Source organism: Neopsephotus bourkii, unplaced genomic scaffold (genome assembly GCF_033783945.1).
Source record: "Neopsephotus bourkii isolate Nb327-2 ecotype Australia unplaced genomic scaffold, CSIRO-AGI_Nbou_v1 NB_612, whole genome shotgun sequence".
Lineage (NCBI taxonomy): Eukaryota > Metazoa > Chordata > Aves > Psittaciformes > Psittacidae > Neopsephotus > Neopsephotus bourkii.
In genome coordinates, this window is record NW_026901112.1 from 1 (window position 1) to 24,137 (window position 24,137).

Here is a 24,137-nt window from a genome sequence, read left to right on the forward strand (position 1 = left end):
CACGCCCCCATGAGTGACGTTCGAACTCACAGCCGCACCCCATTGGCTGCAATCGACACCCCCGTAAAAGCCACGCCCATTTATCGACAACCCCCGCCTTTACCGCGAAGCCACGCCCCCACGTCATGACGCACAAGCTCCGCCCACCTCCCCTCAGTGCCCCAAGATGGCGGCGGCGCCGCTTGAGGCCTGGGCCCGGTTCCGGTGCCTCCGGTAGCGCCGCCGGGATGGGCCCGGCCGGGCCGCTCTGCGCGGTGCTGGGGCTGCTGCTCTGCGGCCTGAGGTCGGTTCCGGACCCGGGACCGGGGAGCGGGGACCGGGCCCTCCCCTCCGCGGCGCGGCCCTCACCGCCTTTTGCTGCTCCCCACAGGCCCGCGGCGGCGATGGCGGCGGGGGACGAGCGGCGCTCGGGTGAGCGGGGCCGGAACCGGAACCGGAACCGAGGGTTGGGGCTCGGGACCGGAACCGGGCCCCGGTGCTGACCCCATCCCCGGTTCCCCGCAGCGAGCCCGGTGGCGGCCACCGCGTGCTGGCGGGTGGAGGAGTTCGTGGTGGCGCAGGAGTGCGGGCCCTGCTCCGCCTTTCAGATGGTGACTGCGGCTGCCCCATAGCCCTGCCCCATAGCCTTGCCCCATAGCCTGCCTCATAGTCCTGCCCCATAACGCTGTACCATAGCTCTGCCCTGCAGTGTGCCCCATAGTTCTGACCCATAACGCTGTACCATAGTGCTGCCCCATAGCCCTGCCCCATAACACTGTATCATAGCCTTGCCCCATAGCCAGCTCCATAGCCGTGTCCCATAGCCCTGCCCCTTAACGCTGTACCATAGCCCTGCCCCATACCCCTCCCCCAGAGCGCTGCCCCGTAACACTGTACCATAGCCAGCTCCATAGCCCTTCCCCGTAGCGTGCCCCATAGTACTGCCCCATAGCCCTGCCTCATAGCCAACCCTATAATGCTGTACCATAGCCCTGCCCCCCATAGTGTGCCCCATAGTTCTGCCCCAAAGCCCTGCCCTGTAGCGAGCCCCAAAGCCCAGCCCCATAGCCCTACCCTGTAGCCCTGCCCCATAACACTGCCCCATAGCCCCAGTGCCCCCTCTCCGCTGCAGAAGACGGTGCCCGAGTGCAGCCCCACCGGCTTCGTGGAGCGAATCAACTGCGCCGGCTCCAAGAGGGCCGAGTACAAGAGGTGGGGGCAGGGGGGAGGCGGCATTCCCAGCGCCATTCCCCCCCCATCCCCACCCCATTCCCATCCCCACCCCCATCCCCACCCCATTCCCACCCTATCCTCCCCCATCCCCACCCCATTCCCAGCGCCATTCCCCCCCCATCCCCACCCCATTCCCAGCGCCATTCCCCCCCCATCCCCACCCCATTCCCATCCCCACACCCATTCCCACCCTATCCTCCCCATCCCCAACCCCATTCTCCCCCCATCCCCCCACCATCCCCCCCATTTGCCCCCCATTCCCACCCTATTCCCCCCATTCCCCCATCCCCCCTATTTCACCCCCATTCCCAACCCCAAACCCCCATCCCCGACCTATTCCCCCCATTCCCATCCCCACCCCATCCCCCCCTTTCCCCCATTCCCCCTTCGTCCTCCCCCTATCCCCCCCATCCCCAACCCATTCCCCCCATTCCCAACCCCATTCCCTCCCCCATCCCCCCCATTCCCAACCTCATTTCACCCCCATTCCCAACCCCATTCCCCCTGTATCCCTCCCATCCCCATTTCCCCCCATTCCCCCCCCATTCCCCCTGTATCCCCCCCATTCCCCTCCCTATTCCCCCCCATTCCCCTTGTATCCCCCCTCATTCCCATTCCCCCTGTATCCCCCCCATTCCCTTCCCCATTCCCTCTGTATCCCCCCATCATTCCCCCCCATTCCCAGCTCCCATCCCCCTTCCCCCCCATTCCCCCCCATTCCCATTGCCCTCCATTCCCACCCCATCCCCATTCCCCCCCATTCCCATCCCCATCCCCCCCATTCCCCTGTATCCCCCATCCCCATCCCCCCCCATTCCCCCCCCATTCTCCCCCATCTCCCATCCCCATTCCCCCCCATTCCCCTCTATCCCCCATTCCCCCAACCCCTTCCCATTCCCCCCCCATTCCCCCTCTATCCCCATTCCCAACCCCATTCCCATTCCCCCCCCATCCCCCCCCATTCCCTCTATCCCCCCCATTCCCCAACCCCATCCCCATCCCCATTCCCCCTCTATCCCCCATTCCCATCCCCATTCCCATTCCCCCTCTATCCCCCATTCCCATCCCCATTCCCCCCCATTCCCCCTGTATCCCCCCCTCACCCCGCTCCCTCCCGAGCAGCTGCCGCTCAGCCCGCGTGGACGCCCGCTCCTTCTGGCGCTTCGTGGGGTCCATGCTGGGCCTGGCCGCGCTCTCGGGGCTCCTCGTGCTCTCCCGCCAGCGCCTCCTGGACCGCAGGGCCCTGGAGAAGGTGCGGAAGCAGCTGGAGGCCATCTGAAGGCGTCGGGGATGGGATGGAGCCAATGGGAACGAGAAAGACTCAATGGGAACGGGATGGAGCCCATGGGAATGGAATGGAGCCAATGGGAACGAGATGGAGCCAACGGGAATGAGAAAGACTCAATGGGAATGGGATGGACCCCATGGGAATGGGATGGATCCCATGGGATGGATCCCGTAGGAATGGGATGGATCCCGTGGGATGGATCCCATGGGAATGGGATGGAGCCCATGGGATGGATCCCGTAGGAATGGGATGGATCCCATGGGAATGGGATGGATCCCATGGGAATGAGCCCATGGGAATGGGATGGATCCCGTGGGAATGATCCCGTGGGAATGGGATGGAGCCCATGGGATGGATCCCGTGGGAATGGGATGGATCCTGTGGGAATGGCAGCAATAAACCCGGAGGCCCTGGAGCTGCCCGCGTGTGCTGGGTGCAGGGTGCCCCCCCCCATTGTGTCTTATCCCTGTATCCATGTCCTGGTATCCCTGTTCCCATGTCCCCTGTTCCGTATCCATGTTTCCTGTTCCCATATCCCTGTATCCGTGTTTCCTGTCCCCATATCCTTGTATCCATGTTCTATATCCAATGTCCCCTGTTCCCATATCCCTGTATCCGTGTTTCCTGTTCCCATATCCCTGTATCCATGTTCCCTGTTCCGTATCCCTGTATCCGTGTCCCCTGTTCCCATATCCCTGTATCCAAGTCCTGTTGGAGCTCCCCATCAGCTCCATCCCCTGCAGTGCCAGCCTCTCCCATTCCCAGCACTGGGAATGGGGCCTCTCTGCCTGCCTCCTGCCTCCGGATGTTCCTGGGAAGCACTGGGAAGGGGGGGGGGGGAGGATGCTGCTCCCCCCTTGAGCTGCTTCATTTCTGGGATCCCCCGGGATAACGCGAATGCCCCCCCCCCCCCGCTCCCCATCCCATCCATGGATGGACACGGGGGGATGTGGGGCTGGGGCACGGGCAATTGTCTGCAAGGGGGGGGCAGCGATGTCCGGCCTGTCCCTGCCCATCCCTGCCCGCTCCTGCCCATCCCTTTCTGTTCCTGCTTGTCCCTTCTCGCTGCTGCCTGTCCCATCCCATCCCATCCCATCCCATCCCATCCCATCCCATCCCATCCCATCCCATCCCATCCCATCCCATCCCATCCCATCCCATCCCTGTCCTTTCCCATCCCTTTCTGTTCCTGCCTGTCCCTTTCCCATCCCCTTCACCGGTAGCGGCTCCCCCCCCGCCTCCATCACCGGGGCCGCCCCTTGGGTACCACCCCTCCGGGAACGGGGATAACGGAGCACGTGTGCGCGTTCTCGTTTCCTATTGGCTGGCGCGGGCGTCGTGTAGCGGCTACTCGCGTTTCTATTGGCTGAGGCTCGTGAGGCCCCGCCCCTTAGGATCCGCTGGTTGGTGGATGCGATGATGCGATGCAAGGAGCGGTGCGGGGGGGGGGCCTCGATCCCGGTCCTGGGTCCCAGTGCCGGGCCCTGATCCCGGTCCTTGAACCCGCTCCCAGTTCTGGATCCCGGATCCTGCTCGATCCCGCTCCCAGTTCTTTATCCCAGTCCCTGTTTCCCGTCCCCAGTCCCGGTCTGGGGCCTTTATCCCAGTCCCAATTTCCCGTCTCTGACTCTGGTCCCCAGTCCCAGTCCTTTATCACGGTCCCGAGTTCCGGTCCCCTATCCCGGTCCTTGATCCCAATCCCAGCCTTTTATCCCGATCCTTGATGCCGATTCCGGTCCCTTATCCTGATCCCAGCTCTTTATGCTGGTCCCTGATCCTTGATCCCAATCCCGGTCCCTTATCCTGATCCCTGCCCTTTATCCTGATCCCATATCCTGATCACTGACCTTGATCCCAATTCTGGTCCCATATCTTGGTCTGGGTCCTTGATCCCAATCCCGATCCCTTATCCTGATCCCTGCCCTTCATCCCGGTCTCTGATCCCAATCCTGATCCCTTATCCCGATCCCAGTCCCTTATCATGATCCTGGTCCCTGATCCCGAGCCGTGATGCTGGTCATGGTCCTTGATCCTGATCCCTTGTTGTCATCCCTGCTCTTTATCCTGATCCCTGATCCCAGTCCCTGTCTCTGATCCCAATCCCCGTCCTTGATCCCGGTCCCTTCCCTTTACCCCAGCCTTTGATCCAAGTCCCGGTCCCTTGTCCCTGATCCCAATCCCCGTCTCTGATCCTAATCCCGGTCCGTTATTGCGATCCCGCTCCCTTTATCCCGGTCCTTGATCCCAGTCGCGGTCCCTTATCCCGATCCCTTCCCTTTATCCTTGATCCCAATCCTGCTCCCTGCCCTTTATCCCGGTCCTTGATCCCGATCCCAGTCCCTTATCCCTCTCCCTGCCCTTTATCCCTGATCCCAATCCCGATCCCTTCCCTTTATCCCTGTCTCTGATCCCTGATCCCGGTCCCTTCTCCCACTCCCTGCCCTTTATCCCGGTCCTTGATCCCAGTCCCGGTCCCTTATCCCTATCCCTGATCCCAATCCCGATCCCTTTGTCCCTGTCCTTGATCCTGGTCCCTTCTCCCAATCCCTGCCGTTTATCCCGGTCCTCGATCCCAGTCCCGGTCCCTTATCGCGATCCCTTCCCTTTATCCCTGATCCCAGTCCCCGTCTCTGATCCTAATCCCGGTCCGTTATCGCGATCCCGGTCCCTTATCCCATCCCTTCCCTTTACCCCGCTCCCCAGTTCCGGTCCCCACTTCCCGTTTCCTTCCCCTCCCGCCCGGGCCCGCGATGGCTCCGGGGCCGGGGCCGGGGCCGGGGCCGGGGCTCGGTTCCCTCGCGCTGCGGCTGCTGCTGCCGCTCGCGTGCGGGCTGGGGCCGCTCGGCTGCTTCCGGCGGCACCGCGGGGGCACCGGTAACGGGGGGGGGGGGTGTGTGGGGGGGTCTCCATCCCCTCATCCCCTCCCCTCCATCCCATCCCCTTTATCCCGTCCTCTCCATCCCTTCCCCCCCATCCCATCCCCCCCGTCCCATCCCTTCAGCCCATCCTGTCCGTCCCATCCCCTTTACCCAATTCCCTTTACCCTATCCCATCCCCTTTATCCCATCCCCCCCATCCCATCCCTTCATCCCATCCTGTCCATCCCCTTTACCCCATCCCATCCCCTTTATTCAGTCCCCTTTATCCCATCCCCTCATCCCATCTCCTTTATCCAGTCCCCATCCCCTTTATCCCATCCCCTCATTGCATCCCCTTTACCCAATCCTCTTTATCCCATCCCCTCCATTCCAGCCCCATTCCCTCCATCCCACCCCCTTTATCCAATTCCCTTTATCCCGTCCCCATCCCATCCATCCCATCCCTTTTATCCAGTCCTCTTAATCCCATCCCCTCCATTCCATCCCCATTCCCTCCATCCTATCCCCTTTATCCTATCCCCTCCATCCCATCCCCTCCATCCCGTCCCCTCATCCCACCCCCCTCATCCAATTCCCTCTATCCCATCCATTCCCATCCCATCCCCACCCCACAGTCCCGGGATGAAGGGGATGGGGGGGGGTTTCCAATGGGATCTGGGGCTCTGCAGGGCCCCTCTAGGGGTGCCATGGGGGGGTCCCAGCCCCATTTCCCCCCCCCCCCCCTCCAGGCCCCCCGAGCCCGCTCCTGCCCCTCCTGAGCTGCTTCGCCGGGGGCGTGTTCCTGGGCACGGCGCTGCTGGAGCTGCTCCCCAGCGCCCTCTGCAGCCTCGGGGCCGCGCTGCAGGGGCTGAGCCTCAGCGTGAGCGAGCGGGGGAGCCCCATAGGGGCCTGTGGGCAAGAGGGGACCCAATGGGGATGGGGTGATGGGGAGGGGATGGGATGGGGACAGTGGGGATGAAGGCAACAGGGAGGGGATAGGGGCATGGGATATGGGCATGGGGTGATGGGGATGGGATGATGAGGATGGAGATGATGGGGTTGGGATGATGTGGATGGAGACAACAGGGATGGGATGATGGGAATGGGGTAATGGGGATGGAGACAATGGGGATGGGGTGATGAGTAGGGGGATGGGAGGTGGGGATGAGGACAGTGGGGATGGAGATGATGGGGATGGGATAATGGGGATGAAGACAATAGGAATGGGATGATGGGGATGGAGACATGGGATGGGGACAGTGGGGATGCGGTGATGAGAGAATGGGATAATGGGGATGAAGACAATAGGAATGGGATGATGGGGATGGGGTGATGGGGATGGCATATGGGCATGGGGTGATGGGAATGGGACAGTGAGGATGGAGATGATGGGGATGGGAATGGGATAATGGGGATTGAGACAATGGGGATGGGGTGATGGGAATGGGATAATGGGGATGGAGGTGATGGGGATGGGATAATGGGGATGGAGATGGTGGGAATAGAGATGATGGGAATGGGATGATGGGGATGGGAATGGGATAATGGGGATGGAGACAATGGGGATGGGGTGATGGGAATGGGATAATGGGGATGGAGGTGATGGGGATGGGATAATGGGGATGGAGATGGTGGGAATAGAGATGATGGGGATGGGATGATGAGGATGGGGATGGGATAATGGGGATGGGATAATGGGGATGGGGTGCTGGGGAGGGGGATGCGGGGCGGGGACGGGACCCTGGCTCCTCCCCATCCCCTTCATCCCCTCCCTCCGCGCAGCCGCAGTTCCCGCTCCCCGCCTTCATCCTCGCGCTCGGCTTCCTCCTCCCGCCGCTGCTGGAGCCAATCGCGATGGAGCCGCTGGCCCCGCCCCTTCCTTTCATCCCGCCGCCGGCCCCGCCCCCTCCGTGCAGCCCCGCCCACTCCATGGCGCTGCTCCTGGCGCTGGGGCTGCGCGAGGCGGAGGCGGGGCCAGGGCTGAGCCCGGCGCTGCTGCTGCACAGCGGGGCCCTAGGGGCGGGGCTCGCCCTGCGCATGCTCAGCGCGGGGCTCCGCCCCCCGGCGGTGGCCGCCGCCCTGCTCGTGCTGGCGGGCGGGGCCGCGCTCGGGGCCGCGCCCGGGGCCGCGCTCGGGGGCGCGCGGGCGGGGCTGGCCCGGGCCGTGCTGCGCGGGCTCGCGGCCGGCGCCTTCCTCTACGTCACGGCGAGGGAGGCCCCGCCCCCGGAGCTGCGGGAGCCGCGGCTGCGCATGCGCGGGGCGCTCCTGCTCCTGGCCGGCTTCGCGCTCGTCTGCGGCGCCCTCCTGGCCCGGGAGCGGGGCCCTCTGACCCCTGACCTCTGACCTGTTCCCCATTCCCTACCCCATATTCCCTGTTTCCCCATTCCCTATCCCCCATTCCCTGTTTTCCATTCCCCATCCCCATTCCCATTCCCTGTTTCCCCGTCCCCATTCCCATTCCCTGTTTCCCCATCCCCATTCCGTTTTCCATTCCCCTTTCCCCATTCCCCATTCCCCATTCCCTGTTTCCCCGTTCCCTATTCCCCATTCCCTGTTTTCCATTCCTCATCCCTATTCCCTATTCCCCATCCCTATTCCCCATTCCCATTCCCTGTTTTCCATTCCCCATTCCCTGTATCAGGAACGGGCATCACTTCCCCACCCCCTCACCCAAGTGCCAAAGGCTCCCCGCATCCCCCCCCCATCACAGAGGGGGGAATGGAGCTGCTCCCCCCATGGGACCCAAGGATAGGGGGCGGGGGGGGGCGGGCTTGAGCGGGTCCCCCCCTACACACCCCATAAGTGCCTTTATAGGATGGGAGCAACAGCGCCCCCCCCCAGGATGGGAGGACGCATTGGATGAATAAAGGACTCGAGCTGATGGGGCTGCCTTTAACTGGGAGGGGGGCACATTGTATCCCCTATAGGGGTATATGGGCTGGGGGGTTCACATTGTACCCCTATAGGGGTATATGGGCTGGGGGGTTCACATTGTACCCCTATAGGGGTATATGGGCTGGGGGGGGTCACATTGTACCCCCCTATAGGGGTATATGGGCTGGGGGGTTCACATTGTACCCCCTATAGGGGTATATGGGCTGGGGGGGTCACATTGTACCTCCTATAGGGCTATATGGGCTGGGGGGGTTCACATTGTACCCCCTATAGGGGTATATGGGCTGGGGACGGTCACATTGTACCCCCTATAGGGGTATATGGGCTGGGGAGGGGTCACATTGTGCCCCCTATAGGGCTCCATAGGGCCCCTCGCCCCTCCCTCGCGTCGCCGCAGTGCACGCTGGGACTTGTAGTTCAGCCCCCTCCCCACCCTTCCCATGAGCGACCTGGGCCTCATCCCCCATCACCCCTTGCGCTCCCTCCGCGGTGCCTGCTGGGACTTGTAGTCCTTCCCCCCGCCCTTTCCCCACCCAATGGGCTGCGGCGCTGGGGCGGACTCCATCCCCCAGCATCCCCCGCGCGGCGGGCGGTGGCGGTAGCGGTAGAAGTGGAGGAGGAAGGGAAGGGGGGGGGGCCAAGATGGCGGCGGCGGCAGGCGCGGGGCCTGGTCCCGGGCCCGGTGCTGGGGCCTCCGGGGCAGGCTCCGGTTCCGGCTCCGGTTCCGGTTCGAACCCCCGTAAGTTCAGCGAGAAGATCGCGCTGCAGAAGCAGCGGCAGGCGGAAGAGACGGCGGCCTTCGAGGAGGTGATGATGGAGCTCGGCTCCACGCGGGTGAGCAGCGCCGCGGCCTGCACCGGGCCTCGCTGAGGGGAGATCGGGGGGAGGCCCTATGGGGGGTGTCTGTAGGGGTGCCTCCCTATAGGGTGTGTATGGGGGTAACCCCCTATGGGGTGTCTATGGGGGTACCCTTCCATAGGGTGTGTATGGGGGAACTCCCTATGGGGTGTCTGTAGGGGTACCTCCCCATAGGTTGTGTATGGGGGTAACCCCCTATGGGGTGTCTATGGGGGTACCCCCTTATGGGGTGTGTATGGGGGAACTCCCTATGGGGTGTCTATAGGGGGTACCTCCTCATAGGGTGTGTATGGGGGTAAGCCCCTATGGGATGTCTATGGGGGTAACCCCCTATGGGGTGTCTATAGGGGTACCCCCCCCATAGGGTGTATATGGGGGTAACCCCCTATGCGGTGTCTATAGGGGTACCCCCCCATAGGGTATCTATAGGGGGTACCCCCTCCATAGGGTGTGTATAGGGGTAACCCCCTATGGGGTGTCCATAGCGTTACCCCCCCCTTAGGGTGTTTATGGGGGTAACCCCGCTATACGGTGTCTATGGGGGGTACCCCCCCATTGGATGTCTATAGGGGGTACCCACTATGGGGTGTGTATGCGGGGGTGACTATAGGGGGTACACCTCCATAGGGTGTCTATAGGGGTACCCCCGCTATAGGGTGTCTATGGGGGATACCCCCCCATTGGATGTCTGTGGGGGGTACTTCCTCATGGGGTGTCTTATGGGGATATCTCCCCCAATGGATGTCTATAGGGGGTACCCCCTTATGGGATGTGTATGTGGGGGTGTCTATAGGGTGTACCCCCTATGGGGTGACTATGGGGGTGCCCCCCCATGGGCTGCAGAGGGCTTGGTGTTCCCATGGGAAGCACTGGATGCTCTGTCCCTGGCTTGGCTTCCACTGGGCTGGAGCCTGGGAAGAGAGGTATGGAGCAGATCCCATTGGGATGGGGATGGGAATGGGAATGTGGTGTGCTCTGAGGGGAATGCCATAGGGACGGCTGGGATTGCCATAAGGACGGCTGGAATTGCCATAGGGATGGCTGGGATTGGCATAGGAACGCCTGGAAATGCCATAGGAATGGCTGGGAATACTATAGGGAAGGCTGGGAATGCCATACAGAAGGCTGGGAATGCCATAGGGATGCCTGGGAATGTTATAGGGATGGCTGGGATTGGCATAGGTACGGCTGGGAATGCTATAGGGAAGACTGGGAATGCCATAGGGATGGATGGGAATGCCATAGGAATGGCTGGGATTGGCATAGGGGAGGCTGGGAATGCCATAGGGACGGCTGGGAATGCCATAGGGACGGATGGGAATGCCATAGGGACGGATGGGAATGCCATAGGGATGGCTGGGATTGGCATAGGGACGGCTGGGAATGCTGTGGTTTGGGGTATGGAGCCAGGCCGGGCCAAGCCGGGTGATGGGATTCCCATTCATTCCCATTGGAGCCATGGGATGGGTCAGCTCCAGGAGCATGGGGGCGGTGCCAGGAACGCTTGGGATCAGTGGGAATTGGTGTGTGTGGGGGGGTGTTTGGGTTGGGAATCCCACCGGAAGGCAGCGATCCCATGGGATCCTCCTGGCGGGATTCCCATAGATCCCAATGGGAACGGCGGGAGGCTCCGGGCTGTGTTTGCAGAGCAAACAGGCGGTTAATGTGCAGCCATGCCCGGGATCCCGCTCCCTTTGGGATCGGGGTCCCCACGCGAGGCTCAGCCCCCATTGCTGGCATCCATAGGGATGAGGGCAGCTCCTCCGCGCGCTCCTATGGGATTCCCAATGGGATTTGGGGTAGCTGGAGCCTGCTTCCCTGCTGGAATTGCCTTGGGATTGCATTGGTGCCGTTATCCCAGCTGGGGTTCGGGGATCCCTCCATCCCAATGGGATGCTCCCTTGGGGGGGTGGGGGGGATCCCTGCCCTATTCATTCCCCTATTCGTGCTCTATTCCCCTCCCATTCCTGCCCTATTATTGCTCTATTCCTGCCCTATTTCTTCTGTTCCCTCCCTATTCCTAGCCCATTCCTGCCCTATTATTCGTCTATTCCTGGCTTATTCTTTCCCCTATTCTTGCCTTATTCCCACCCCATTCCCTTCCTATTCCTCCCTGTTATTGCCTTATTCCTTCTCCTGTTCCTACCGCATTCCTGCTCTGTTACTGCTGTATTCCTCCCCTATTCCTTCCCCTATTCGTGCCCTATTCCCACCCCATTCTTGCCCTATTATTGTTCTATTCCTTCCTATTCCTTCCCCTATTCCTCCCTTATTCCCACTCCATTCCTGCATTATTCCTGCCCCATTCCTTTCTAATCTTGCCCTATTATTGCCTTATTCTCACCCTATTCATGCCCTATTTCCTCTCCTTTCCTGTCCTATTCATACCCTGTTATTGCTTTATTTTTTCCCCTATTCCTGCCCTATTCCTTCCCCTGTTCCTTCCCCTATTCCTGCCCTGTTATTGCCCTATTCCGGCCCTATTCCTTCCCCTATTCCTGCCCTATTCCTGCTCTATTCCCCCCCATTCCTGCCCTGTTATTGCCCTGTTCCTTCCCCTATTCCTTCCCCTGTTCCTTCCCCTATTCCTTCCCCTATTCCTGCCCCTATTCCTTCCCCTATTCCTTCCCCTATTCCTTCCCCTATTCCTTCCCCTATTCCTTCCCCTATTCCTTCCCCTGTTCCTTCCCCTATTCCTTCCCCTATTCCTTCCCCTATTCCTTCCCCTATTCCTGCCCCTATTCCTGCCCCTATTCCTTCCCCCATTCCTGCCCTATTCCTTCCCCTATTCCTTCCCCTGTTCCTTCCCCTATTCCTTCCCTTATTCCTGCCCTATTCCTTCCCCTTTCCCCGCCCCATTCCCGCCATCCCTAGGGATGCTCCGGGAGCATCCCAGCATCCCGGCTCCCTGCTCCCAGTTGCAGGCCCAGAAGCTGCGGCTGGCGCACAGCCGGGGGCCCTATTACAGCGGCTCCCTCCCCAACGTCAACCAGCTGGGCAGCGGCGTTCCCGACTTCCAGGTGAGCTCCGGGATGGGACTGGGATGGGACTGGGATGGGACTGGGATGGGACTGGGATGGGACTGGGGGGGATCCGTGGGGATAGCGTGGAACCATGGAGGGGGGCGTTGGGATGGAGCTCAGGGACAGGGTGGAGGGGTTGGGACCTGTGCTCCGAGGGGATGGGTGGGATATAGGGGAAAGGATGGGATAAGGGGGAAAGGATGGGATGAAAAGGAAGGGATGGGATGAAAGGGATGGGATAAGAGGGAAGGGATGGGATAAGGGGGAAGGGATGGGATAAAAGGGATGGGATAAGAGGGAAAGGATGGGATGAAAAGGAAGGGATGGGATAAGAGAGAAGTAATGGGGTAAGAGGAGATGGATGGGATAATAGGGAAGGGACGGGATAAAAGGGAAGGGATGGGATAAGAGGAAAAGGATGGGATAAGAGGGAAGGGATGGGATAAGAAGACAGAGATGGGTAAGAGGGAAGAGATGGGATGAAAGGGATGGGATAAGAGGAAAAGAATGGGATAACAGGAAAGGAATGGGATGAGAGGGAAGGGATGGGATGAAGGGGATGGGATAAGAGGATGGGGATGGGATGAGAGGATGGGGATGGGATGAAGGGGATGGGATGAGAGGAGGCGGCCTCAGGCTGCTCCAGAGGGGGTTTATTGGGATGAGTTGGTCCAGTGAGGAGCAGTTGGGAATGGGGGAGCCTCCATCCATGCAGCGTTCCCAGTGCAGGCTGGGAATGGTTGGGCTCGAGCTGGTTCATTCCATGATTCCATGATCCCTGTAGCGGCGGAAGGGCCCCATCCCGACCCCATCCCTGCCTCATCCCGACCCCATCCCGGCCTCATCCCGAACCCATCCCGGCCTCATCCCTGCCCCATCCCGACCCCATCCCGGCCTCATCCCGACCCCATCCCTGCCTCATCCCGACCCCATCCCGGCCTCATCCCGACCCCATCCCGGCCTCATCCCGACCCCATCCCGGCCTCATCCCGACCCCATCCCGGCCCCATCCCGGCCCCATCCCGACCCCGGCCTCATCCCGACCCCATCCCGGCCCCATCCCGACCCCATCCCGACCCCATCCTGACCCCATCCCAGCCCCATCCCAAAATCATCCTGACCCCATCCCAGCCCCATCCCGACCCCATCCCAGCCCCATCCCATCCCCATCCCGACCCCATCCCGACCCCATGCCGGCCCCATTCCTGCCCCATCCCTGCCCCATCCCTGCCCCATCCCTGCCTCATCCCGACCCCATCCCAGCCCCATCCCGATCCCATCCCAATCCCATCCCTGCCCCATCCCAGCCCCATCCCAACCCCATCCTGGCCTCATCCCGACCCCATCCCGACCCCATCCCGACCTCATCCCAGTCCCATCCCACCCCCACCCCCCTCACCCCTGTCTCGTCCCCAGGGCCCACTGCATTCCCCGCTGGATTCCACGCGGAGCACCCGGCACCATGGCCTGGTGGAGCGGGTGCAGCGGGACCCGCGCCGGATGGTGTCCCCCCTGCGCCGCTACGTGCGCCACATATCCTTTAGCCCGGAGGCCTTCCGGGGGATCGGCACCTCTGGGCAAGCGGCATTCCCGTGGGATCAGCAGCATTCCCGTGGGATCGGTGACATTCCCATGGGATCAGCGCCTCTGGGCAGGCAGCATTCCCATGGGATCATCACCTCTGGGCAAGCAGTATTCCCGTGGGATCAGCGGCATTCCCATGGAATCAGTGTCTCTGGGCAGGTGGCATTCCCATGGGATTGGTGGCATTCCCATGGGCTCAGTGCCTCTGGGTAGGAGGCATTCCCATGGGATCAGCACCTCCAGGCAGGCAGCATTCCCACGGGATCAGTGCCTCTGTGCAGGCGGCATTCCCATGGGATCAGCAGCATTCCCATGGGATCAGCAGTATTCCCATAGGATCAGTGCCTGTGTGCAGCCGGCATTCCCATGGGATCAGCGGCATTCCCATGGGATCAGCAGTATTCCCATGGGATCAGTGCCTGTGTGCAGGCAGCATTCCCATGGGATCAGCGGCATTCCCATGGGATTATCACCTCTGGGCAAGCGGTATTCCCGTGGGATCACCGGCATTCCCATGGGATCAGTGCTTCTGGATAGGCGGCATTCCTGTGGGATCGGCGCCTCCGGGCAGGCAGCATTCCCATGGGATCAGCGGCATTCCCATGGGATCGGTGACATTCCCATGGGATCAGCGCCTCTGGGCAGGCAGCATTCCCATGGGATCAGAGTATTCCCATGGGATCAGCAGCATTCCCATGGGATCAGCAGCATTCCCATGGGATCGGTGACATTCCCATGGGATCAGCGCCTCTGGGCAGGCAGCATTCCCATGGGATCAGAGTATTCCCATGGGATCAGCAGCATTCCCATGGGATCAGCAGCATTCCCATGGGATCAGCAGCATTCCCATGGGATCGGTGACATTCCCATGGGATCAGTGCCTGTGTGCAGGCAGCATTCCCATGGGATTGGCGCCTCCGGGCAGGCAGTATTCCCATGGGATCAGCGGCATTCCCATGGAATCAGTGCCTGTGTGTGGGCAGCATTCCCATGGGATCAGTGCCTCTGGGCAGGTGGCATTCCCATGGGATCAGCAGTATTCCCATGGGATCAGTGCCTGTGTGCAGGCATCATTCCCATGGGATCATCAGCATTGCTGTGAGATCAGTGCCTCTGGGCAGGCATCATTCCCATGGCATCAGCAGCATTCCCATGGGATCAGCAGCATTCCCATGGGATCAGCAGCATTCCCATGGGCTCAGCAGCATTCCCATAGGCTCAGCCCCTCCGGACACCCTTGTTCTCCCTTAACGCGCCCGCACATCGACAGCTCTCCCTATGGACCCACGTACCTGTCGCCCCCCCCCGAGCCCAGCTGGAGGAGGTAAATTCCCCCTTTCCCGGGCTCCCAGCATTGGGATCGGGAATGGCGGCTCCTGCTTTATCCAGAGGGATAAAGGCCGGGAATGGGGTGAGGCTGCCCCGGATCAACCCCTTCCCAAGTTAACCCCGACCCTTTCCCTAAGGACCATGCCCTGGGGGAACTTCCCGATGGAAAAGGGCCATTTGTTCCGCCTGCCCTCGGCTCTCAACAGGTCAGTGCTTGCCTGCACCCACTTTTCCTCCCTTCCTTCCCTAGGGATCGCTGTGGGGCTGGGGATGGGAAAGAGCTCCATGGGGATCATCCCCTTTTAGGAGCCTCCATCCCTTTGGATGCTGGGATGCGGGAGCCAGAGCATCCCTTTGGGATCCCCATGGAGGGATGGGGTGGGGGGGGTGCTTATGGCAGCTCCTGCTCCATCGCTCCCAACCGGATCCCATGGGATAAGGCTGGGTTGGGGGGGGGTCTGGTGGCCTCTTCCCAATGGGAATTCCCATCCTGGTCCCGCTGTCTCCCGCAGGACGAATTCCGACTCCGCTCTGCACACGAGCGCCCTGAACCCCGGCCCCCAGGACCCCTTCCTGGGCCCCACACAGGGACCCCCCGCACCCGGGCGCCGCGGTGAGAGCCCCACAGCGAGCGCATGGACCTGACCCCCCCCATCCCCTTGTGTCCATCCCATTGGATCTGTCCCCTTCTGTCCATCCCCTTGTGTCCATCACCCTGTGCCCGTCCCCTTGTGTCCATCCCATTGGATCTGTCCCATTCTGTCCGTCCCCTTGTGTCCATCCCATTGGATCCGTCCCATTCTGTCCATCCCCTTGTGTCCATCACCCTGTGCCCGTCCCCTTGTGTCCATCCCCTTGTGTCCATCCCCTTGTGTCCATCCCCTTGTGTCCATCCCCTTGTGTCCATCCCCTTGTATGCATCCCCATCTTCCTGTATCCATTCCCCTGTATCCATCTCCTTGTATCCATCCCCATCCCATTGTATCCATCCCCCTGTATCCATCTCCTTGTGTCCATCCCCATCCCATTGGATCCCTCCCCCTGCATCCATCCCCGTCCCGTTGGATCCATCCCCCTGTATCCATCCCCATCCCATTGGATCCCTCCCCCTGCATCCATCCCCATCCCATTGGATCCCTCCCCTGCATCCATCCCCATCCCATTGGATCCATCCCCTGCATCCATCCCCATCCCATTGGATCCATCCCCCTGTATCCATCCCCATCCCGTTGTATCCATCCCCTGTATCCATCCCCATCCCATTGGATCCATTCCCATCCCATTGGCTCCATCACCATCCCCTCCTCTCTTCCAGGTTTCCTGGATGGGGATGTTGACAGCAAAGGTGAGCCCCACATCCCTGATCCCAACCCCGTGTCCCCCCCCATACATTGGGGTGCACTGGGGGGCGGGGGTTGCTCCGTGCCCCTCACCCCCATTCCCGATGCCTCTTCCCAGTGTTCCTTTTCCAAGTGCCTCCCATTGAAGAGACCTTCGATGATCCCAAGCCCCCGCTGAAGCCTTGGGACACCCGGAAGGTGGGAGAGGGGTGGGAATGGTTGGGATGGGGGGGCTGCACCCAGCGCCCATCCTGCCCTCACTGCCTTCCTCCCCACAGCTCTCCTCATCCTCAGCCCGGCCGCGCTCCTGCGAGGTCCCGGGCATCCAGTGAGTGCTTGGGAACGGATTGGGAGTGAACTGGGAATGGCTTGGGAGTGGTTTGGGGATGGTTTGGGAATGGTTTGGGAGTGAACTGGGAATGGCTTGGGAATGGATTGGGAGTGAACTGGGAATGGTTTGGGAATGGTTTGGGAATGGATTGGGAGTGAACTGGGAATGGTTTGGGGATGGATTGGGGATGGATTGGGGATGGTTTGGGGATGGATTGGGAATGGTTTGGGGATGGATTGGGAATGGATTGGGAATGGTTTGGGAATGGTTTGGGGATGGTTTGGGGATGGTTTGGGAATGGTTTGGGAATGGTTTGGGGATGGATTGGGGATGGTTTGGGAATGGTTTGGGGATGGTTTGGGGATGGTTTGGGAATGGATTGGGAATGGTTTGGGGATGGTTTGGGGATGGATTGGGGATGGATTGGGGATGGTTTGGGGATGGATTGGGAATGGTTTGGGGATGGATTGGGAATGGTTTGGGGATGGATTCGGAATGGTTTGGGGATGGTTTGGGAATGGTTTGGGGATGGTTTGGGGATGGTTTGGGAATGGTTTGGGGATGGTTTGGGAATGGATTGGGAATGGTTTGGGGATGGTTTGGGGATGGTTTGGGAATGGTTTGGGGATGGTTTGGGGATGGTTTGGGAATGGTTTGGGAATGGTTTGGGAATGGATTGGGAATGGTTTGGGAATGGTTTGGGGATGGTTTGGGGATGGTTTGGGAATGGATTGGGAATGGTTTGGGAATGGTTTGGGGATGGTTTGGGAATGGTTTGGGGATGGTTTGGGGATGGTTTGGGGATGGTTTGGGAATGGTTTGGGGATGGTTTGGGAATGGATTGGGAATGGTTTGGGAATGGATTGGGAGTGAACTGGGAGTGGTTCGGGAGCGCTGCGGGCAGGGGGGGGCTGCGGGCAGGGGGGGCTCTGGGCAGGGGGGGGCTGCGGGCAGGGGGGGGCTGCGGGGCGGGGGGGCTGCGGGCAGGGGGGGGCTGCGGGCGGGGGGGGCGGCGCCCCCGGTTCCATTCCCAGCCTCTCCCCCTCTCCCCCTCCAGCGTTTTCCCATCCCCGGACCCCGCCGCTCCCGGGCCCCTGCTCCCGCCCGCGCTCAGCACCGGGGGCTCCCTCCCCGACCTCACCTCCCTGCACTTCCCCTCCCCGCTGCCCACGCCCCTGGACCCCGAGGAGGGGCCCTTCCCGAGCCTGGGCTCCTGCGGCAGCACCGGGAACCTCACCAGCACCATGACCCAGCTGGGCATCAGCGGCACCATGGCGCTGGCGCCCCCGTACGACGCCCAAGGTGCGGCAATGGGGTGCGCTGGGGCGTGCTGGGGTGCACTGGGATGGACTGGGAGGCACTGGGGGGATGTGCTGGGATGCGCTGGGGCGTGCTGGGGTGCACTGGGATGGACTGGGAGGCACTAGTGGGATGTGCTGGGATGCGCTGGGGCGTGCTGGGATGCACTGGGATGGACTGGGAGGCACTGGGGGGATGTGCTGGGATGCGCTGGGACGTGCTGGGAGGCACTGGGAAGCACTGGGAGGCACTGGGAGGCACTGGGATGCACTGGGATGGACTGGGAGGCACTGGGGGGATGCACTGGGATGCACTGGTGGGATGTGCTGGGATGTGCTGGGACGTGCTGGGATGCACTGGGATGTACTGGGAGGCACTGGTGGGATGTGCTGGGGCGTGCTGCGATGCACTGGGATGTACTGGGAGGCACTGGTGGGATGTGCTGGGATGAACTGGGAGGCACTGGTGGGATGTGCTGGGATGTACTGGGAGGCACTGGTGGGATGTGCTGGGATGTACTGGGAGGCACTGGTGGGATGTGCTGGGATGCGCTGGGACGTGCTGCGATGCACCGGGATGTACTGGGATGCATTGGTGGGATGTGCTGGGATGCAGTGAGATGCACTGGGACGCATTGGTGGGATGTGCTGGGATGCACTGGGATGTGCTGGGATGCTTTGGGGGGATGTGCTGGGATGCATTGGGGTGCACTGGGATGTGCTGGAATCCATAAGGATGCGCTGGGGTGCGCTGGGATGCATTGGGGTGTGGTGGGATGCGCTGGAATACAGTGGGATGTGCTGGGATGCATTGGGGTGCATTGGATTGCATTGGTGGGATGCGCTGGGATGCATAGGGATGCATTGCGATGCGCTGGGATGTACTGGGATGCTCTGGATGAGCATCCCTGTGCTGAGATGCATTGGGATGCATTGGGATGGGCTGGGTGGGATGTGCTGGGTGGCTGGAACAGCCCCTTAAGACAGGAGCGTGCGCAAGGGGTTGGGGGTATCCCGGTGATCCCAGTTTGGGAATGCGGCTGCGTTTCCAAGGTGGAGCATCCCTGGGATGCGCGCGTATCCCAGCACTAATCCCAAGGGATGCGCGTGTATCCCAGTACCAATCCCAAGGGATGTGCGTGTATCCCAGTACCTATCCCATGTGATGCGCGTGTATCCCAGTACCAATCCCAAGGGATGCGCGTGTATCCCAGTACCAATCCCAAGGGATATGCGCGTATCCCAGTACTAATCCCATGGAATGCGCCTGTATCCCAGTACTAATACCAAGGGATGCACGCGTGTATCCCAGTACTAATCCCAAAGCGTGTGCGCGTATCCCAGTACTAATCCCACGGGATGCGCACGTATCCCAGTACTAATCCCAAGGGATGTGCGTGTATCCCAGTACTAATCCCAAGGGATGCACGCATATATCCCAGTACTAATCCCAAGGGATGCGCCTGTATCCCAGTACCAATCCCAAGGGATGTGCGTGTATCCCAGTACTAATGCCAAGGGGTGCGCGTGCATCCCAGTACCTATCCCACGGGATGCGCACGTATCCCAGTTCTAATCCCAAAGGATGCGCCTGTATCCCAGTACCAATCCCAATGGATGTGTGCGTATCCCAGTTCTAATCCCAAAGGATGCGCACGCATCCCAGTACCAATCCCACGGGATGCGCATGTATCCCAGTACCAATCCCAACAGATGCGCCCGTATCCCAGCACTAATCCCAGAGGATGTGCCTGTTCCCCCATGCTGTTCCCATGGCGCTCCCATCTCCATCCCATCTCCATCCCCATTCCCCCCCATTCCCCCCCATTCCCTCGGGTAACTCCTCCTCTCCTCTCTTCTCTCCCCGCAGGCCTGGCCCCGGCCCTGCCCCCCCCCCTCACCCCCCCGGCCCTGCCCAGCCCCGGCCTCCCCCCCCCTTCCTCCTCCTCCTCCTCCTCCTCCTCCTCCTTCCCCCCCCAGGCCCCGCCCCTTCCAGGCTCCTCCCCCCGGCACCGGGGCCCCCCCACCCTGGCCTTGGGGGGCGAGAGCCGGCGCCAGCTCCCAAACCACCGCTTCCCGCCGGCACCGGCCCCGGCACCGGCACCGGCCCTGCCGCAGCCGCAGCCACAGGCACAGGCACAGATACAGGCACAGGCACTGCCCAACAGCGCCCAGGTACGCGCCCGCACCCACACCTGCACCCACAGGGCAGCAGCACAGCCCTCAGCCCCCCCCTTCCTCTTCCTCCCCTTCCTCTTCCCTTTCCCCTTCCTCCCTTTCCTCCTCTTCCTCTTCCCCTTCCTCCTCTTCCCCCTCCTCTTCCCCTTCCCTTTCCCCTTCTTCCCCCCTCTTCCTTTCCCCTTCCTCCCCCTCCTCCTCTTCCCTTTCCTCCCCTTCCTCCCCTTTCTCCTCCTCCCCGTCCTCCTCCTCCTCGTCCTCCTCCTCTTCCTCCTCTTCCCCCCTCCTTCCTCCTCGCCCTCCTTCCCCCTTCTTCCCCCTTCCTTCTCTTTGCTCTCCCTCCTCTTCCCCCTCCGCCCCCATTCTCCTCCTCTTCCTCCTTTTCCTCTTCTTCCTTTTCCTCTTCCCCCCTCCCTTCTCCTCTTCCTCCTCCTTCCTTTCCTTTCTCCCCCTCCTCTTCCTCCTCTTCCCCTTCCACCTCCTTTCTCCTCCTCTTCTTCTTCTCCTCTTCCTTCTCCCTTTCCTCTTCCTCCTTCTCTTCTTCCTCCTCTTCCTCCTCTTCCTCCTCTTCCTCCTCTTCCTCCTCTTCCTCCTCTTCCTTTCTCCTCTTCCTCCTCCTCCGTGTCTTTGTGTCCATCCTCATCTCAATCACAACCTCATGACACCCAATGGAGCCTCCCTCCATCCCTATGGAGCCTCCCTCCATCCCTATGGAGCCTTCATCCCTATGGAGCCTCCCTCCGTCCCTATGGAGCCTCCCTCCGTCCCTATGGAGCCTCCCTCCGTCCCTATGGAGCCTCCCTCCGTCCCTATGGAGCCTCCCTCCATCCCTATGGAGCCTTCCTCCACTTCCTATGGAGCCTTCCTCCATCCCTATGGAGCCTCCCTCCGTCCCTATGGAGCCTCCCTCCACTCCCTATGGAGCCTCCCTCCGTCCCTATGGAGCCTTCCTCCATCCCTATGGAGCCTCCCTCCGTCCCTATGGAGCCTCCCTCCATCCCTATGGAGCCTCCCTCCGTCCCTATGGAGCCTTCCTCCATCCCTATGGAGCCTTCCTCCACTTCCTACGGAGCCTTCCTCCATCCCTATGGAGCCTCCCTCCATCCCTATGGAGCCTCCCTCCACTCCCTATGGAGCCTCCCTCCATCCCTATGGAGCCTCCCTCCATCCCTATGGAGCCTCCCTTCATCCCTATGGAGCCTCCCTCCATCCCTATGGAGCCTCCCTTCATCCCTATGGGGCCTCCCTCCATCCCTATGGAGCCTCCCTCCATCCCTATGGAGCCTCCCTCCATCCCTGTGGAGCCTCCCTTCATCCCTATGGAGCCTTCATCCCTATGGAGCCTCCCTCTTGGGATGCCCCCCCCATGATTCCCTATGGGAATCCCCCCCTATGGCTCCCAACCCATGGGGGCTGCACTGGGGGGTGGGGATGGAGGGCTCCCCATTGCCCCCCCCACCCCGCTATGGGGCAGTGTGGGGGGGGGATCCCCCCTGACCCCCATCTCTCGCTCTCTCCTAGGGGGTCCCATTGGACAGCACCAAGCTGGCGGCCGAGCAGCGCCTGCCCCCTTACCCCTACCCCCAGCCCGGCCTCCTCCTGCCCCACAGAGCCCCCCCCGCCCCACAAGTGCTGCCCAGCGCCGCCCCACAGCTGCCCCCCCACTACCAGCCTCTGGGGGACTTCGCCTTGGGCACTGTGAGTCTATGGGGCGCGGATGTGGGGCAGGGGAAGTGGTGGGGGGGGGTGGATCCCATTAACATCCATTTAATCCCGCTTCTCCTTCCCAGTTTGAGCAGTTTGGGATGGGCGAAGGCTCCGGGGGCCTGGGCTTCCCCGAGGATTTGGGCTACCAAGAGAGCGAAGGGGGCTACGAGCCCCCCCCCATCCTGGCCCGCCCGCCCCATAGCAACTGCAGCCGGCACGGGGGGAGCGTGCCCAGCATCCTCCTGCCAGGTGGGCATCCGTGGCCGTTCCCATTGGGATTGTGGGATCATGGACACCCCCCCCCCCCCCCCTTTATCCCCATGGGGCAATGCGCCCCTGACCCCCCCATTTACCCTATGGGGCAATGGGACCTGACCCCCCTTTATCTCCCATTGGGATAATGAGACCCTGACCCCCCATTTACCCCCATGGGGCAATGGAGACCCTGACCCCCATTAATCCCTATGGGGCAATGAGACCCTGACCCCCGCATTTACCCCTATGGGGCAATGAGACCCTGACCCCCATTAATCCCTATGGGATAATGGAACCCTGACCCCCCCATTTACCCCCATGGGGCAATGGGCCCCTGACCCCCATTAATCCCTATGGGGCAATGGGCCCCTGACCCCCATTAATCCCTATGGGATAATGGTACCCTGACCCCCATTTACCCCTATGGGGCAATGGGACCCTGAGCCCCCTTTATCTCCCATTGGGATAATGGGACCCTGACCCCCCCATTTACCCCTATGGGGCAATTAGACCCTGACCCCTCTTTATCTGCCATTGGGATAATGGGCCCCTGACCCCCATTTACCCCTATGGGGCAATGGGACCCTGAGCCCCCTTTATCTCCCATTGGGATAATGGGACCCTGACCCCCCATTAATCCCCATTGGGATAATGGGCCCCTGACCCCCATTTACCCCTATGGGGCAATGAGACCCTGACCCCCATTAATCCCTATGGGGCAATGGAACCCTGACCCCCATTAATCCCTATGGTGCAATGAGACCCTGACCCCCATTAATCCCTATGGGGCAATGAGACCCTGACCCTGCCATTTACCCCCATGGTGCAATAAGACCCTGACCTCCCTTTATCCCCCATTGGGATAATGGCATTCTGACCCCCCCATTTATCCCCATAGGGCGATGGGCCCCTGACCCCCATTAACCCCTATGGGACAATCAACCCTCCCCCTTTCTCTCCCCTAGGGGAGTCCCCGTGCGGGCTGTCCAAGGACATCGCGGCCGCGCTCTCGGGGCTGCCTGGCTTCGAGGTGGAGGCGGTGGGGCTGGGGCTGGAGCAGGAGCTGCGCATCGAGCCCCTGGGGCTGGAGGGGCTCAGTGTGCTCAGCGACCCCGCGGCCCTGCTGCCCGACCCCGCTGTCGAGGACGCCTTCCGCACCGACCGCCTGCAGTGAGGGGGGCACGGGGGGCTGGGGCCCCATAGACACCTATGGGGAGGGACGTGCTGTCTGTGAGCCCATAGACACCTATGGGGGCCCAGGGATGCTGTTATCCCTATAAACAGCAATGGGGGGGGGGTCTGTGCTCTCTGTGACCCCATAGACATCTATGGGGGGGGCTGGGACCCCATAGACACCTATGGGGAGGGATGTGCTGTCTGTGAGCCCATAGACACCTATGGGGGGGGCTGGGACCCCATAGACACCTATGGGGGGCCAGGGATGCTGTTATCCCTATAGACACCAATGGGGGGCGTCTGGGCTCTCTGTGAGCCTATAGACACCTATGGGGGGCAGTGATGCTGTTATCCCCATAGACACCTATGGGGGGCGTCTGTGCTCTCTGTGACCCCATAGACAGCAATGGGGGGGGCAAGGGTGCTGTTATCCCCATAGACACCAATGGGGGGCGTCTGGGCTCTCTGTGACCCCATAGACACCTATGGGGGGGTCTGTGCTCTCTGTGAGCCCATAGACACCTGTGGGGGGCCAGGGGTGCTGTTATCCCTATAGACACCTATGGGGGGGGCTGTGCTGTCTGTGACCCCATAGACAGCAATGGGGGGCCAATGATGCTGTTATTGCCATAGAGCACAATGGGGGGGGTCTGTGCTGTCTGTGAGCCCATAGACACCTATGGGGGGGTCTGTGCTCTCTGTGAGTCCATAGACACCAATGGGGGGCGCAGGGATGCTGTTATCCCCATAGACACCAATGGGGGGCCAATGATGCTGTTATCCCCATAGAGCACAGTGGGGGGCC

General features: G+C 61.5%; 3 protein-coding genes across 5 annotated transcripts; all 3 read left to right on the plus strand.

Annotated features, from left to right (window-relative positions):
* Positions 1-339: 339 nt before the first annotated feature.
* LOC133211464 (protein JTB-like) lies at positions 340-2,502 on the plus strand. 3 transcript variants are annotated; one of them, XM_061351859.1, is made up of 4 exons: positions 340-411; positions 505-590; positions 1,112-1,191; positions 2,332-2,502. In XM_061351859.1, the coding sequence occupies exons 1-4, from the start codon at positions 384-386 to the stop codon at positions 2,489-2,491; spliced, it is 354 nt and encodes a 117-aa protein (XP_061207843.1). In that variant the 5' UTR covers positions 340-383; the 3' UTR covers positions 2,492-2,502. The 3 variants fall into 3 exon arrangements, with proteins under 3 accessions (XP_061207843.1, XP_061207844.1, XP_061207845.1); XM_061351860.1 differs by having other exon boundaries at positions 2,335-2,502; XM_061351861.1 differs by having other exon boundaries at positions 1,115-1,191.
* A 2,748-nt stretch (positions 2,503-5,250) lies between these two features.
* On the plus strand, positions 5,251-7,701 carry LOC133211466 (zinc transporter ZIP1-like). The gene is made up of 3 exons (XM_061351862.1): positions 5,251-5,357; positions 6,100-6,238; positions 7,141-7,701. Exons 1-3 carry the CDS (start codon positions 5,251-5,253, stop codon positions 7,699-7,701), a joined length of 807 nt encoding a protein of 268 aa, XP_061207846.1.
* A 1,194-nt stretch (positions 7,702-8,895) lies between these two features.
* Positions 8,896-23,330, plus strand: LOC133211467 (CREB-regulated transcription coactivator 2-like). The gene is made up of 14 exons (XM_061351863.1): positions 8,896-9,087; positions 12,030-12,131; positions 13,551-13,667; positions 14,981-15,042; positions 15,185-15,253; positions 15,560-15,660; positions 16,363-16,392; positions 16,521-16,585; positions 16,666-16,715; positions 17,776-18,020; positions 20,013-20,191; positions 21,716-21,892; positions 21,985-22,150; positions 23,122-23,330. The coding sequence occupies exons 1-14, from the start codon at positions 8,896-8,898 to the stop codon at positions 23,328-23,330; spliced, it is 1,764 nt and encodes a 587-aa protein (XP_061207847.1).
* Positions 23,331-24,137: the final 807 nt, after the last annotated feature.

Coding starts and splice junctions, on each gene's coding strand:
- LOC133211464 (XM_061351859.1), top strand. CDS start 384: ATGGCGGCGGGGGACGAGCGGCGCTCGG. Junction 591..1,111: donor CCTGCTCCGCCTTTCAGATG/GTGACTGCGGCT, acceptor TCTCCGCTGCAG/AAGACGGTGCCCGAGTGCAG. Junction 1,192..2,331: donor AAGAGGGCCGAGTACAAGAG/GTGGGGGCAGGG, acceptor CTCCCTCCCGAG/CAGCTGCCGCTCAGCCCGCG.
- LOC133211467 (XM_061351863.1), top strand. CDS start 8,896: ATGGCGGCGGCGGCAGGCGCGGGGCCTGGTCCCGGGCCCGGTGCTGGG. Junction 18,021..20,012: donor GCCCCCGTACGACGCCCAAG/GTGCGGCAATGG, acceptor CGCCCCTTCCAG/GCTCCTCCCCCCGGCACCGG. Junction 20,192..21,715: donor CACTGCCCAACAGCGCCCAG/GTACGCGCCCGC, acceptor GCTCTCTCCTAG/GGGGTCCCATTGGACAGCAC.
- LOC133211466 (XM_061351862.1), top strand. CDS start 5,251: ATGGCTCCGGGGCCGGGGCCGGGGCCGGGGCCGGGGCTCGGTTCCCTC. Junction 5,358..6,099: donor CCGCTCGGCTGCTTCCGGCG/GCACCGCGGGGG, acceptor TCCCCCCCCCCC/CCCTCCAGGCCCCCCGAGCC. Junction 6,239..7,140: donor TGCAGGGGCTGAGCCTCAGC/GTGAGCGAGCGG, acceptor CCCTCCGCGCAG/CCGCAGTTCCCGCTCCCCGC.